Below are 16,070 nucleotides of genomic sequence, written 5' to 3'. Positions count from 1 at the left end.
TAGTAAAATACTGAGCAAAGCACTTCCTCTGCCCAAAGCAGGGTGGAGCAAGCGTATGAAGAGTTTGCAATCCAGTGACTGACTGAAACCAGCCTGTGGAGAGACCTGATGGCTGCCGCTGCCTCCAGGGGCTCAGGTGGTCTGCTAGTGCAAAATAGCTGAGATCCCTCCCGCCTTCACTATGGAGCCAACTCTGTGGAATCTCTGAAGAATCTGGAAAGCAAGTAACATCTCTGGCTTCTCAGGACAGGAGAACTCCCGTTTCACACTTGGCCATTCTCTGGTACTAAAAAATGCCTGCTAAAATCGGAGCAAGAAGGCTGAGGAAACTAGAGCCACTGTGCAACTTAGAGGGAACAGCATCACACAAGAAAGGACAGACACGCTCTCTGTACCCATTCCAGGAAGGGGCATCTGGACTCATGGTTACACAAAAGCCACAGAAGAAAGTAGACTTTCTCCTGAGGGCGATGGCCCCTTTTTGGTAGTTCAATGTCCTACACTGAGTTCTACAGAAATTGCCATAGACACTCTGCTCTGCTCTAGGCAGGGAGCCAAGCAGCGCAGGATGACTGAGATATGGAACACTTAAAGGGAAGGGCTAGCAACAAATACTTTCAGTTACGTGTCTTAAACTTCTTAAAGTGGAACTGGTCAGACATGGTGGCACTTGCCTTTAATCCCAGTACTAGGAAGTCAGAGGCAGGTGGATCTCTGAGTTTGAAGCCAACCTGGTCTACAGAGTGAGTTCCAGGGCTTCAAAAGGAAATCCTGTCTTGGAGGGAAAATGTAGACCTATGAATGTAAAAAGTCATTTATAATAGATAACAAATAACACTGCTTCCTAGAGTGTCTATGATGTAACTTCACACAGCTGTGTATGCAGAGAATAAACTATCACGAGGAAGGAAATAATGCCCCAATTTTGCAAGCCTGTTAGACCATGAGACTGCTCCCACTGCAGTTATTCTCAATGGTGGCTACTAAGATTATAGTAAAGATAAAGTTAATATTTTTATTTTGAATTACAGAGAAAGAAATAGCAACTGCCACAATTGTCCTGATTCCTCATTTTCAGAGAAAACACATATTAATAAGAAATTAAGAAGGCCTCATAGCCAAAATTTAAAATGTTGATTCTTTTCAATTTTATGAGCTAAAGATAAAGAGGAAAAGGAAAGAATCCAAGTTAATTGGTGTTTTAATAAACAGTTAACTATACACAGAAGAAAACATAGGATGCTATGTTGATTAAAGAAAACACCAGACTACAGCTTCCCAGAAGGTCAGTTCAGGAACTTTCTTCTTAATACCTAGGTTAACAAGAATCACATAAACTGCTTAAGGCAGTAAATAGACACTTAGATCTATAAATCTCTAAATACCAAAAGTCTATCTAAAATGCCTTAAAACAGTAGGAAAGAAGTAACTACTATCCATTGTTTGACACAAGCTGTCTGTACTGCCCAGATGTGTGTGCCCTCAAGCAGTGTGTATACCCTCAAGCAGCCCACACGTCTCAGCTGGCTTTACCTGGCTGGGCCTGGCTGTTGCTGGGAACCTGGTCTCTGGCATGTCAGGTGAGTAGTCCAATCACTACCCCTCCAGATACTGAAAAGTAACAACCCTAGATAATGCCAAGAAGTGATTACTGGCAGGAGCCAGATATGGATGCCTCCTCAGAGGCTCTGCCAGAGTCATACAGATACAATTGAAGATTCTTGCTGCTAACCATCAGACTGAACACAAGGACCACAATAAAGGTGCTAGAGAAAGGACTAAAGGAGCCATGGGAAGAATAATATCAACCAAACAACTCCTCTAGAGCTCCCAGGGTCTAAAGCACCAACCAATAAGCACGCATGGAGAGACCCATGGCTCCAGTTGCATATGTAGCAGAGGATGGCATTGTCTGGCATCAATGGAAGAAGAAGAAGCCAACGTTTGGTCCAGTGAAGGCATGTTTTCCCAGTGTAGGGAATGCCAAGGCACTGAAGTAGAGAGGGTGGTTGGGAGAGGGAGCACCTTCATGGAAGCAAGTGGAGGGGGAGGGGGGATGGAAGTGGGGAAGAAAGGGGATAACATTTAAAATGTAAATAATATCCAGTAAAAAAAAATTTAAAGAAATTAAAGACTTTTTAAAATTTAATGAAAATGAAGGCACAACATACCCAAGTTTATGGGACACAATATAATCAGTGCTAAGAGGAAAACTGTAGCTCTGGGTGCCCCAAAAAGAAACTGCAGAGAGCATACTCTAGTTGTTTGACAGCATATTTGAAAGCACCAAAACAAAAAGCAAAAAACAAACAAACAAACAAACAAAAAACCAAAAAACCAGCCCTAGATAGCACAGTCCTCAGAAAGGGAGGTTAGAGAAAAGTGTCAGTCAGCAAAGCTACATGTCACACAAATGTAAAGACCAGAGCACTTGTGGAAAAGCCAGATGTGATAGCATGCTCTTGTAACTCCATGGATGAGTGAGGGAGGAAGAGACAGGTAGATTTCATTAGCGATTGGTCAGCCACCCTAGCTGAATGATTTATGTTGACCTCTGGCCTACTCCACACAACAGAATCCCAAAGCCCAGAAAAAAAGCACCAGAGGGCATTGGCATAATCTCAGCCATGGATAGAGCAGGAGTGCACTGGTAGATCACTTAACGTTCACTGGCCAGCCAGCCTTACCTAATCCATGAACTTCTGGTTGACTGAAACCAAGTTTCAAAAGAAAGCGGTAGATAGTGGCACAGATCTGAATAATTAATCTCTTTCTTATTAGATTTCAGGTTTATTCTATGAGATGGACCCATACCAGAAATTGTTAATGTTGCAACTACATGGCCATAGGCCCTGAGGAAATATCTACTGCTATTATTCTGCTAAATGAATGAAGCAATGGAATGACTCCTAAGAACAGATTGCTACAGACAGCCCTCTTCAGAGAAGCTTCTTGCAGCAGACAGGAGAGGAAACAGAGACCCAGAGCTGGACAAAGTGCAGAGACTGAGAGACTTCAGACACTAAACCCTAAATGGGATGTCTTCATCAAACTCCTTGCCCCAGAGTTCAGACATTTATATGGAAGTTGCTCAGGAGGAAACACAAACTGACTCCATTTTGGACGGCATTTCGGGAGCAGGGTGACAGGTAATTTCTCCACTGCCATGAAAAGAGCTGATTCAAATCAGATCAGATTATTATTATTAAAGACAGGCTTACTGGGAAGCTGCTCGTGGGCAAGTTCACTGACCCTAAGAATTGAGGCCAGGAGAGTGGCCTTGGGGGGAGAGAGACGAGAGCAAGCTCACACACAGAGAGAAGAAAGAGTGAGAGACCGAAATGTTGAGGTAAGAGCTGGAGAAATGGCTCAGCGGTTAAGACTGCTCTTCCAGAGGTTCTGAGTTCAGTTCCCAGCAACCACATGGTAGCTCACAACCATCTGTAATGGGATCTGATGCCCTCTTCTGGTGTGTCTGAAGACAGCTACAGTGGACTCATATATACAAAATAAATAAATAACTTTAAATAATGTCAGGGTTATATAGGGAGGAGCCTCTGGAGAAGGGCAGCCCAGCCTCTGTCCTGGAAAGTTCAGGGATAGGGCCAGGATCTGCCACATGGGGACTGAGAGATGCTGGAGAGCCTGGAAGCCAGGTCTGCATTGATATGTAAAATATACACCTCAGTTTTTGTCCCAGGTCTGAAACCAAACACAAGAGTTTTTTTGTTTTTTTTTCAATTGTTTGGGGTTGAGGAGGAAGGGAGGGAGAGAGGGAGGGAGAGGGAGAGGGAGAGGGAGAGGGAGAGGGAGAGGGAGAGAGAGAGAGAGAGAGAGAGAGAGAGAGAGAGAGAGAGAGAGAGAGAGAGAGAGAAGGGGGGGAGGGAGGGAGGGAGAGGGAGAGGGAGAGGGAGAGAGAGAGAGGGAGGGAGAGAGAGGGAGAGGGAGAGAGAGGGAGAGGGAGAGAGAGAGAGAGAGGGAGAGAGGGAGGGAGGGAGGGAGAGAGGGAGGGAGGGAGGGAGAGAGGGAGGGAGGGAGGGAGAGAATGAAAGAGTGCATGAGAGCTCAAGCATGAATGAAGTTGTGTGGTTAGAAAGGTGGAGGTAGGGAATAGGAAAGATTTATGATCAAAATTTATTTTAAAAATTTACTAGAAAGAGAACAAAAAATAAAGATGGATGCAGATCATGAGAAAACACCCAACACTGTCCTCAGACTTCCATACTCACATGACAGCTACTTGCACAAACGTACAAATTCACACTAAAGTGCACACATGCACACTGACAGGAACACACAGCTGAGGCAATGTCTTGAGTGAGCAGGACTTGAACGTCCACTCACCTACTGGGTAAAATGTAAGGCCATAAGCTGAGAAAATGCTGCCACTGGTTCAACCGCATAAGCAAGAACTATTACTTTCACCTTGAACATTTCATACCTCATAATGTGAAGAAAATGACAATATTACCAGAGAAAGACTTTAATCTCTTTCTTGTAGTCTTAGCCTGGCAAAACCTCCCCTCCGCCACCACAAGCCCCACAGAGGTATGCCCTGTCCTCCCAAACCAGGAATGTCATCAACTGGCTCACTTAATGTGTCATAAAAATTAGGAAATACATTAAATATGGTCTCTAATATGAGCATCTGGACCCACACAAAGAAAACGAGTTCCAGCAGAAATACATTGATTGACACACTCGCAGAATTCCCAAACCTCTTACCTCAGTACACAGGAATGAAGAAAATGTCCCCAAAGAGCAATGGGAATGAAAATACAAAATCTTGTTAGGGTAAGAGGAGTCAGAACACAGCAGAACCAATAGGTTACACAGGAGTGGAGTGTGTATGTGTGTTGGGTTTTGCTCTCCCCAGCAATGTAACAAAACCAGAATTCTGCTTTAGAAATGAACTCCAGCTCAGCTGTTAAAAGCCTGAGTGCTCTTGGAGAGGACTCAGGTGGTTCCCAGCACCCACAGATTGGCTAACAATGGCCTGTAACTTCAGTCCCAGGGCATCTGATGCCTTCTTCTGGCCTCCACAGGCAGAAATCAGGAATAACACACAAATAACACATGCAGAAAAACCACTCATATATACAAAATAATAAATATATGTTTAGAATGTTCTTTAAAAAAACTTTAAAGTAGCTGTCTTCAGACACCAGAATAGGGCATCAGATCCCATTACAGATGGTTCTGATTCACCATGTGGTTGCTGGGAATTGAATTCAGGTCCTGTGGAAGAGCAGTCAGTGCTCTAACCACTGAGCTATCTCTCCAGCCCCCTAGGATTTTTAAAGATTAATTCTGACTGCCCATGGAAGAGGAGCCAGAAAGAAACACAATTGTAAGATTACTGCAGTCAGTGTGCAGAAGTGAAGAGGGGCCATGAGTGAATTTTACTTAAATATAGGTCTAGGATACACTAGGAAGCTCTGTGAAGACATGAGGGTGAGAAGGAAAACAGTAAGATTTGGTTTGTTATGTATGAGGGGGAGAAAAAGACCATAAGGTCGGTCTCTAACCCTGTGATGCTGTAGCCTAACAGCTTATAGAGACTAAATACAAAGTTGCCCCTGACACCATATGGACCAGTACATCCCATTACTTCCTAACCTGGGCGTGGCAGCAATAAATAAGGCCAAAAGCAATGGAGAGACAAGGAAGAAAAGGTGGACTTCTCAGCAGAAGCACAGGACAAAGGCTGTGGGAGGTGCAGGTCAGGACGTGGGGAGATACATGAACTACCTGTGCTGTCTCGCATCAGGAGAGAGATGTGTCAAAGCAAAGCCCCCACACAAATCATTTAGGAAAAGCTGGACCCCTTTTTAGTCCCAGAACTCAAGAGGCAGAGGCAGAAATCCAGCCTGGCATAAATAGTGAGTTCTAGACTAGCCACAGCTATAGTGAGACCCTACCTAAGAATTTGTGAATATAAACATTTAAATGTTTCATCAAAGTACCAAAAAGGATTATTAATAAAGTTAAGTATTTAATACTTAATAAAAAGGAGAAGTGTATCACTGCCGGGTAGTTCCTGTCTGTGCAGTTTACTGCTGGAACTGTAATAGCCAACACAGCTGCAAAGCCAGGGAAGGGCTCCTGACGTGAGAATGGTCCCTTAGGACCCAGTGTGGTGGCAATCACCCTCAGTTCCAACATCTGTGAGTTTGGGGCCAGTCTAGGTTATAAAGCTAATTCTAAGCCAGACAGGGCAGAATAGATCCTGTCTCCTAACAACACCAAACAACAAAACCCATTATACAATCAGTGGGCATTATGAATGCATGCTCTCTTTCAGGGCCGCCTGCCCACCTGCCCCCCCTCTTCCTTATTGCTACCTCTTACTTCCCATTCAGCTTTGCCATAGAGTGATAAAAGAAGGCCTTAGCCAAAAGAACTGTGCTCCGGGACTTTTTTGCCTTCGGAATCAGCAAACAACCTTCTATGGTTTATAAATTACCCAGCCTACAGTATTCTGTCATAGCAGTAAAAAAAAAAAAAAAAAAAACTCAAATCACCCTCAAACAAGTATGTAAAAGACAATGTATATGCACACAGAAATTACAATACAATAAAACATCTTCAGAAATCTGTAAAAACTAAGTATGATTATTTTTTCTAATTTGTCAGATAAACAAAACTGTCAACAAAGGGGAGCTTTGATACTGCAGGTGGAGAGAAACAGATCTAGTGGGAGGGAAAAACTGTGACCTAAAACAGCTACAAACATCATTCAGAATGGCATTGTTCTATTTAGATACAAAGAGGAAACAATTTGATGGCCTATCAATGAAACTAAGCATACAAACAAAGGAAAGCAGGCAGACCTTTAATGTATAATGGAACTGTCCCTTGGGAGTTACACCTGTGGTTAATTTTAAGCATGAAGCTGATTTCTGCATGATGAGTTTGAAAGATGCCATCACAAATGGTTTATGTAAGCCCAAAGGTATAGAACACATGCAAATGTACATATGCACACACATTCAGAGAAAGGGGTCTGAAAAGACCTCAGACCTGGGGCATATCCTCCTGTAGTTCTCTTTACTGTTACTTCCAGCAATTTATCATCTATACATGTACAGACATAAAGCTATATTAATTTTTGTGCTTTTTTGTGAAGACAGGTCTCACGTATCCCAGGCTGCCTTGAACTCAATAGCTAGCTGGGAATGACCACGACCTCTGCTCCCCGTGATTCTGCAAGCTGAGAGAGATAGAGGAGGTGCTACCTCACCCCAGTTAGCTGTTCCAGATGAAAGACGCTGGTTCTTTATAACAATGTGTGCCAGTTTCTGGACGGTTACAGTCTCTACTCTCACTGCCTGGCATTCTTAAAATAGGTAGTAGGGGGCAGGAACTGGGTACCTCTCAGCACTACAGCTCTGATTCCAGCGCCTGGAGGGCATGTTACTGGCTTACAAGCAATTCCACTAGGCTTTATTTACCCCACGGCTACCCAGCATCAGCTTTTGTCATCTCTGGCTGCCATGACTTGTGCTGCCACCCGGCGAGAGCCTGATGCACAGAGCCTAAGAGAATAGCTGCTACCCCAGCCCTTCTGCCTCTTCCTTCCCTCCACCCCCTCTGTTCCACATGTTCCTGGTCTGCCTGTTTCTCTTTCTGTCCTTTTCTGTCCCCCTCACCTCTCCCCACCTTCTTCTGCCCCCTTTCCAGGTCCCTGCTCACCTCCCTTCCCACAATAAACTTTTAATATAGGCATGCCCTGGTGGAGGCCCAAGTGACCCTTGTTCCTGCTGCAGTATATTTCATAATACATGCAAAGTGAAAGCTGCTACTCTAAAAGCAAAGGCTAACTCAGTCAAAGTTTGATTAACCATAATTTGCAAAAACAGGAAAATAGAATCTATTGAGATTGATGGTTTATATAACCAACTGGCTTCACTGGCTTCTACACAGAAGTGCGAGAAAGCTCAGAACTATCTGAAGTCAACTGAGTTTCCCGACTGCTTCGAGACTGCTGGGACTCTAAACTATATCTTAAGATATTTTGCCAAATACAGATCAAGCAAAAGTCATTTCTTGGGTACAGTCCACTTTAAACAGCTTTTTGGGGGGGACAGTGGGGGTGAGAGGGTTGAAGCAGAGTTTCTCTGTGTAGCCTTGACTGTCCGATGGCCTCTGCCTCCACAGCCAGCTCACAGCTCACTCTAAATCCAAACAGTTAAGCATGCAACAGACCCTGTTCACCATGACATTTCTTTAAAACACAAAGAATGCATGCCAGCTTAGTCCCTAAGGCTTGCCATATCGAACAGTAACGTATTTCATTCAAGGGCTAGTACCACTATTTTAACAAGAACAACAAAGTGACTTAATTTAATAAGTCTCATCTTTACTACAGTCACCATTAAAAACCACAAGAATGTGCTTCACAGAGAAGAGAGGAACCAACTCGCCAGTACCGAGGACATGGACGACAAGATGGCTATTTTAAAAGTTAAGGCAAGATTTTTTCTTTTTTGGTTTGTCCTGCCTCTAAATTGTATATGCAGAAACCTTCTTCCTGATTGGATTTTATACATTAACAACACAAACAAGTGTGCCTGTCCTGCCAACCCAACATGAGGAAGCAAATAATGGTTAAAGTCTGAAGTGACTTAGTAACAAATGGCCACAGATTGCCATTTCCTGGAGGCTGTGTGTAGAGCTGCTCTGTAAAGGGCAGCTACCCTGTGGCTCTGGCAATTCCCCAAACCACGGAAGGTTTGCAAGCAAGATGTGCCAGCAATTCAGTTTCCAAGCTTCCCTGACCCATGCTCTTTGGCACAAGACCATTACCACGTTTGAGCTATTATTTATTCTAAGGGATGATCCTAAAAGTGGTGAGAAAGGAGGAAGGAAGGTATAAGATAAACAGCAGTTTTTTAAAATCTATTTTGTGGCTGGAGAATTGGCTTAGAACTTAAAAGCACTTCTTGCTATTATAGGGGACCCAGGTGCAATTTGCAGCACCCACATGGTAGCTCCTAGCCATCTGTGTGTAACTCCTGTTCCAGGGAATCCAACACCTTCTTCTGGCCTACACTGGCACCCAACAAGACAGTGTATACACTATTCCGCTACACATGGACCCTAAAATTCTACCTGTTTAGTCTCTTCTGTTTGTTTTCAGAGGCCAACTACTATGCAGCTGGTAATTCTGAGGATAGAAGCATCTCTTGGTCACTAAAACCATCAACAAAGGCCAAAGGACTTGCTACTGGGAAGGGACAATAACATTTCCTTCCCACTGTAGAAGCTGAAGTGACTAGGCTGGCTAAGAGTAGCATCTTGCAGTTCTCTAACGCCTGTACATGCAGCTACATTTAAGCAGGATGATCATCTGGTGGGGCCTATGGTCACAGGATGCATACTGTCTAAGTGCGTGATACACAACATCTGTAAGAGTCACACCAAGGTCATTTAAAAACATACTAAGGGAGACAGCCTGTAGCCCCACCAACTTCTAGGGCAGACAGCCACAGTAAAGCCCCTTTGTCCTCATTTTTGTCATGTGGACCTCAAGATCACTCCCCTCCATGGACTCTTAGTGGCCATCTCTGGCGAGCATTAGAGACTCAGGCCTGCCATGAGTACCACACAGGCTCTTTCAGCTTTGTCCAGTTAAGTTCCATGTGCGGATTTTATGAATCTCACTGACAGAAAAGCCAGCATATTCATGACAATGACAACACAACCAAGACAAGACCTGCCAACTTCACCAGAGGCACCTGTATTTACTACCGCCGGCCGTGGGGTGCCTGACAGAGAGAATACTCCCAGGCTGTACAAAAGGTATGGGCCAGTCTTCCCACCCGGCTTTCTTCCCTCTCAGCCCCACTGGTTCATCTCTTTGATGCCTTCATATATTCTGTGACCTGCTGACAGGAATCCTGATTCCCACACAATCCATGAGCAATGTGTGTTTGATTCAGTTATTGTGGGTTAATTTCCTCACTCAGCTGACCCACAGACCCACAGAGACAAGACAAGCTGGACTGTGCTTTCAGCCTTAAAAGAGAGCCTTTGAAACCACAGCAGGGGGAAAAGTACAGCACTCAACTATTTGTTAACTCCACATATATATATATATATATTCATTCCTATAGTACATTTTTCCATGAACAGTGAAGCTTATTGTGAGGTGTCTGTCTGTCTGTCTCCCCTTCTCCAACTCCCAGGACTCTCTAATATGTGTCACCTAACACACTAGTGACAGGTCTCTGACTGGCCCCTGCACACAGAGCATGGGCAGCCTGGTGCCAGCTGGCTTTGGTATGGAAGCACACGCAATGAGAGAGACTTCAGAGGAGTTCCGGTAATGGGGTCCCATTTGCCATGAGGCTCTAGTCAGATGCTGAGCAGGGTTAAAACACTGTTCCAATTTGCTGCAAGTATAATCCTAACTATAGGATGTGGGGCAGAAGTGCCAGCAGTCTGAGCTCAGCCAGGGCCCTGTAATGAGACCGCATTTCAGAAAAGAATACGGAAATATGTTACCATCACCCTTGGGAGTGGGTGGTTAAGTGCTCTCTCCTTGGAAGCACTCCTGGTAAACAAGCAGAGACAGTGTGAGTAGGACAAGCAGACTCCCTGGAAAGGAGCTGTAGGTGCTCCAATGCTACCCTGGCTACCCTGTCAGTTCAACAGCCAGTAGACTAGCTGCATGCCAACAACGGCCATTTGGGACATTCCATGGAAGCCTTGAAAGAACCACACAATTACGGAAGTTTGTCCCAGCTCCTGACCACACAGCCAACCAGGTCTGCTCCAGCTGTCAGTCTGTGTTAGCGCAGACCTTGGCTGACTCCAATGACACTGTAGCTGTTCCCATCGCTCACTTGCTGTCTTAGCAGAAAGGCTGCTGTAACTGAGGTCAAGGAGGCAAGTCTGTGATTGGAATAGACACAGCCTTTGTGTGATTGCAAAGTGTACTGTGGTTGAGTCAAATACCGGCTACAAAAAGGACACTGCTAAAGCTCAAGAACTGACTTTGCAGGGAGATGCTTCCGAGTGTCATTTTTCCTGGTGATGTGACAATAAGCAGCTTGAGAAGTTGTACATTTCGTACTTTCAGCTGTATGGGCTGAGCTCACAAGAAAAAAAATAAGACATCAAAGTGTCTTCAATGGCAAAGAGAGTCAGTAGGAATGTCAACAACAGGTGACCAGGTGGCAGTGTGCACAGCGGAACAGGCGAGGCAGACAGTGGCTGCTTAGCAGCAAATGAAAAAGAAGCTGGACAATTTAAGAAGGGCAAAAGAAAGATGGCAGGGGAGGGCAGAGCCAAGCCTGAAGGAAAATCACTGCTGATGGTCACGGGACAGAGACTGTGGAGCCTGGGCACAGGGCGAGCGATAAAACCATTAGGTCTTTACAGCTCAGAGTTGTTAACACAGCTGCTGCTAAGGGCCCAGGAATCCAGACTTCCAAGGCCTACATAAAGGAGGCTCCCACTAGAGGGCACCACCTACTTTCAAACAACAGAAGGAAACAGGCTGCCAAAACCAGTTCGCTTTACTGTACTGGCTGGGTTTGTATGTTAACTTGACACAAGCTGGAGTTATCACAGAGAAAGGAGCCTCAGTTGAGGAAATGCCTCCATGAGATCCAGCTGTAAGGCATTTTCTTAACTAGTGATCAAGGGGGGAGGGCCCAGCCCATTGTGGGTGGTGCCATCCCTGGGCTGGTAGACCTGGTTCTATAAGAAAGCAAGCTGAGCAAGCCAGGGGGAGCAAGCAAGTAAGTAACATCCCTCCATGGCCTCTGCATCAGCTCCTGCTTCCTGACCTGCTTGAGTTCCAGTCCTGACTTCCTCTGGTGATGAACAGCGGTATGGAAGTGTAAGCTGAATAAACCCTTTCCTCCCCAACTTGCTTCTTGGTCATGATGTTTGTGCAGGAATAGAAACCCTGATGAAGACACCTACCTACAGTTTTATTCTGGACAGAGCAGAAAAAGACCAGACTTCTTGCTAACTGGAAACCATGAGTACAAAAAGACTCATGGCCCAACACACTGATGGAGAAGCCCCTCCTTACAGCGGCAGCTCTTCAACTAGATGAACTGGCAAGCTGAGTGGGAGTAGCCCACACCTTTAATTCCAGATCTTAAGAGACACTCTTTGTAAGTTCAAACAAGCTAGAGTGAAGGTCAGTCAGAACTATACAGTAAACCTTGCCTCAAAAAACAAACAACAACAACAACAAAAGGTGGATCCAAGATTGAGCCCTAGTAGCATTCATTACAGGCCCCATTCTGAGGGCTTTCCACTAAGAGAGTTCAGCGCCACTGCTCAGACCCTGCAGCCCTTAGGAAAAGAACAGACTAGCTTCTCACATAGACTCAGTATTTTTTTTGGCATGACATAATCTCTCTTCACCAAGGCCAGCCCCTGTCTATGTGCACAGCTTGCCATGACTTCCCAGAAATGAAGCCAGGAGCTGCAATACCTCTGTGTTGACTTTAAGAGGAAAAGTAGATACACCAATAAAAAGCTACGATCCATCCACTAACTCCATGCATACACAAAGACAAGACTTGTATGTATGGATTCAAATGTATGCCGCTTAGTCAGACACATAAGAAGACAGAAGAGACAATACTCAAGAAGCAGCACTTCACTGATGTCACAATACAGACACCAATAGTTGTGTTCACATCCATGGTCCCAGCGAAAGGACTGGAAAAGAGCTGGAAAAGCACAGATCACACTTGCAAGATTCAAAGACAGGAAGGAGCTGCATGGAGAGAGAGCTCCACTATTAAAAGCACTTACTGTTCTCTCAGAGGATTGAGTCAGGTTCCCAGCACCTACATCGGGCAGTTGACAACAGCCTATAGCAACTCCATCTCCAGGGGATGTTACCTTCTGGCCTCTAAGAACACCCATACACATGTCAGACATTCACATAAACACACACACACACATACATACATACACACACACACACACACGGTCAAAAATAAATCTTAAAAAAAAAAAACTAAACAAAATGACAACAAAAAACCCAACCAGATACACCATATAGAGAATTTAAATACAGAAAGATACAGATTTTCAAGGTGAGAATTCAAAGTTGTCAACTACACCCTATCTTAGTGATGTCTGAAAACAGACTAAAGTGTGCATGTCCTGACCAACCATGAATTCTGCTATAGCACACACCTAGCTGTTGAAGAGGCCACCTATGTCTAGAATTATACCTGGCTATCAATCATTCAGACTTAGCACATTTAAAGAGGACAATTTCAAAAATAAGTTCTACAACAACCTTGAAACTCTCTTACCCAGGTGGCCACCATTCCCAAGGGAAACACACATGACAACACAACCCAATCAAGCCAACAAGTCACAGCATTACGAGGGCTCTGAACTGAACTCGCTCGCCCTCAGTGTCCTCAATGCCTTAGCACACTTCTCTGAGGCTCCAGGACAATCCCAAGTCAGGAGTTCTCTGACATGTCTCACCTCTGGGCTAATGCTCATTTGTAAAATGGTTCTGGGAGCTCTTACCTTCCAGCCATAGGAAAGGAGAGGAAAAAAACAAACAAAAACTATTCCCCTAAACAGCTGCTTCTGTTGTTGGACTGTAGGTGACTGACTAAATTGGAAAGTCACCCAGTAATAAAATAAAAAAGTTTTACATTTGAGAAACCAATTTCATATCATGAGTCAGTTTGCTAAAGCCTAGCTCTTTCTGGGACTCTTTGATTACTTCTAAGACCACAGCCACATACTTTACCAGGAAGTCCTGACAAAACTCACAGAGCACTCTTGAAAATAAGCTGAGCTGACACACGCCACACATGAAGCACAGCTGTATGGGTCCTGAATGGGGAAAAGAGCCTTTGCACCACCGACACTCTAATAGAGGCAACCTTCTCAAGCATCACATGCTAAAATGCTTACATCCTCACTGTCTACAACATCCTCTTCCACAGCACTGACTCCTAGGGCTCCATAGTGAACTCATAGCTACTCCACTAATGGGGTGGTTTCCACAGGAACACAGCTCCTTTGGATATCATGCAAGAGTTCACTAGCAAGTGTGGCAGCAACTGTGTTCTGAATGGGCAGCCAACCCACGAGAACATCACCGATACAACCTTCAAGCAACCTTCAAGGAGAAGCGCGCCTGTCCTTACATCCCAAGCTCTGAGACAACTGACTCAGTGGAGAGTGCAGAGAGCTACAGAGAGCGAGAGTGAGTGAGTAGGTGCCCAGTGCCCACCACCATGCTCACGCTACTTACCTGAGGAGGAGTGGGTGTGGATGCGGGTCTTCCTATAGGGGGAGTGGGATTTCTGCTGCCACCTCCAGACATAATCTCCTCAGTTATGTCTTTACCTCCCTGATTTGGATCTCGAATTCGTATCTACAATATTAAACAAAATGTTAAGTGTAAATGTGGTGCCTGTATGCCAGATTTGGATGATGAATTAAAGGTATACACAGAGATAATTATCAAATTTGTTAACTCTCACTTTAATCACAGAACCATACAGTCATTCCAAAAAAATGTAGGCAACAAGCTGTGGTAAGAACTGACTGGAATGGCAGAGAAAGCAGGACTGCGCAGGCTCCATTTCTACGTCAGAAAAGGAAAACATCTATGCTTGTGTAAGACTGCCAAACACACTGATTGTTCTCATAGTTCTTAACAGCAATGAGAGCCAGAAGGCCTAGGAGTAACAAAGTGCCCGAGTAAGTTTGAAATGCCCTAATGGCACTCTCACGTTCAGAAAATAAAGATGTACATTTGTTACGATATCGTAGTGGGACTGCTCTGGCTGCAGTGTGCTCTGCGCACTATGTGCACTTCTGTAAGGATACTGGCTGTACTGTTGCTTTTTCTGAGTAAAGGCAAGATGCATCATACAGGCCAAATGAGAACAGAATAGTTCAATACTCTCCTACATCTTACATCTTTACAGTTAAATTATCAAAGTACCACTAGGAAGGATGAGGCAGATCTAAATGTACGGTCACAGAAGCACAGCAGCACACAGCACAGTGCACATGCTTCCTGGTTCAATAGTCAGTGGTTCCTCACGCTTACAATGTCAAAGGTAACGATGCTGTAATGAGAACGGAACCCCAGGGTCCAGGAACTCAGAGCTGGGCACTGGCAAGAAGGTTCCCTTCAGATGTTCATACCTGCACAACTTAAAATGCTAACTGCTTTCTTGGGAACATCAGAGAATTTACTATCAAAAACATATGGCTATCTGGAAGGCTGCAGGGACGTGGCTGTTCATTATCAGCCTGTTAGTTAGTTTTTCAAATTGTCTTTCTGTGTAGCCCAGGCAGCTCTGGAACTTGTGTTAATTCTCCTGGCTCAGCCTCCCCAATGGTCAGATAACAAGTGTGTGACACCACACCCTCCTCTTCGCTCACTCACTGATGACCACCACACTGCCCTCTACCTACTTCTGCTAGTGCCATTTCCTCCTACAGTGCAGGACGCCATGCGGTCATCTTTACCAGACCGAACAACAATTCAAAGCTCCATTTCCTGCCAGCCATGTCATGCTAAACTGGAGTGTTCTGCTTACTGTGACATGTTCCTAAATCAGTCTTTTCAAGCCAAAGCACCAAATGTGAGTCCCTGTCTTTGTCTTAGATCAGAGCACATTGGACGACCACACTCCCAGCTCCATCACCTGTGTGGATCTGGGACTGAGGGTGATCGTTAGCATCACAGCCTATATGTCCTGCTGGGTAAGACACTGGAAACCATCTTCTACAAAACATTCACAATTCCAGTTTTATGTCACTGTATTCTTAGGCTCTTGGGTGTGTCTTACTAAACAGAGGGAAAAGTCCTCATACTTATTAAATTTTGCTTTGTGTTTGTCTCTTCCAAGTCTTCCCCCAAACCCCCTTGTGACTCTTCAGGATTTGGGCTCCTTTCCATTTGGTACTACCATTCCCTTGTGTTGGTTCATAACTGTTGCTCAGCACTGTAGTAACAGAGAGACAGGATCTGAAATAGAAGCCAGAGTTCCTCCCACAGAAGGAGCCAGAGGTGCGCTTACCCGTGCAGCATGCCTAGCTGG

At 44.8% G+C, this 16,070-nt stretch overlaps 1 protein-coding gene across 23 annotated transcripts in view; it reads right to left on the bottom strand.

Annotated features, from left to right (window-relative positions):
* EIF4G3 (eukaryotic translation initiation factor 4 gamma 3) overlaps positions 1-16,070 on the bottom strand; it is a 202,364-nt gene that overhangs the window by 81,662 nt on the left and 104,632 nt on the right. For all 23 annotated transcript variants that reach the window (XM_080921656.1, XM_080921675.1, XM_080921672.1 and 20 more), the window contains one exon: positions 14,264-14,386. In XM_080921656.1, coding sequence (XP_080777782.1) covers positions 14,264-14,386 — 123 coding nt within the window. Of the gene's footprint in view, positions 1-14,263; positions 14,387-16,070 lie in introns of those variants that run through there.

Source organism: Micromys minutus, assembly GCF_963924665.1.
Source record: "Micromys minutus genome assembly, chromosome: 9".
NCBI classification, from domain to species: domain Eukaryota; kingdom Metazoa; phylum Chordata; class Mammalia; order Rodentia; family Muridae; genus Micromys; species Micromys minutus.
Note: the sequence above shows the minus strand (reverse complement) of the source record. Positions and strands in the feature narration are given on the sequence as shown.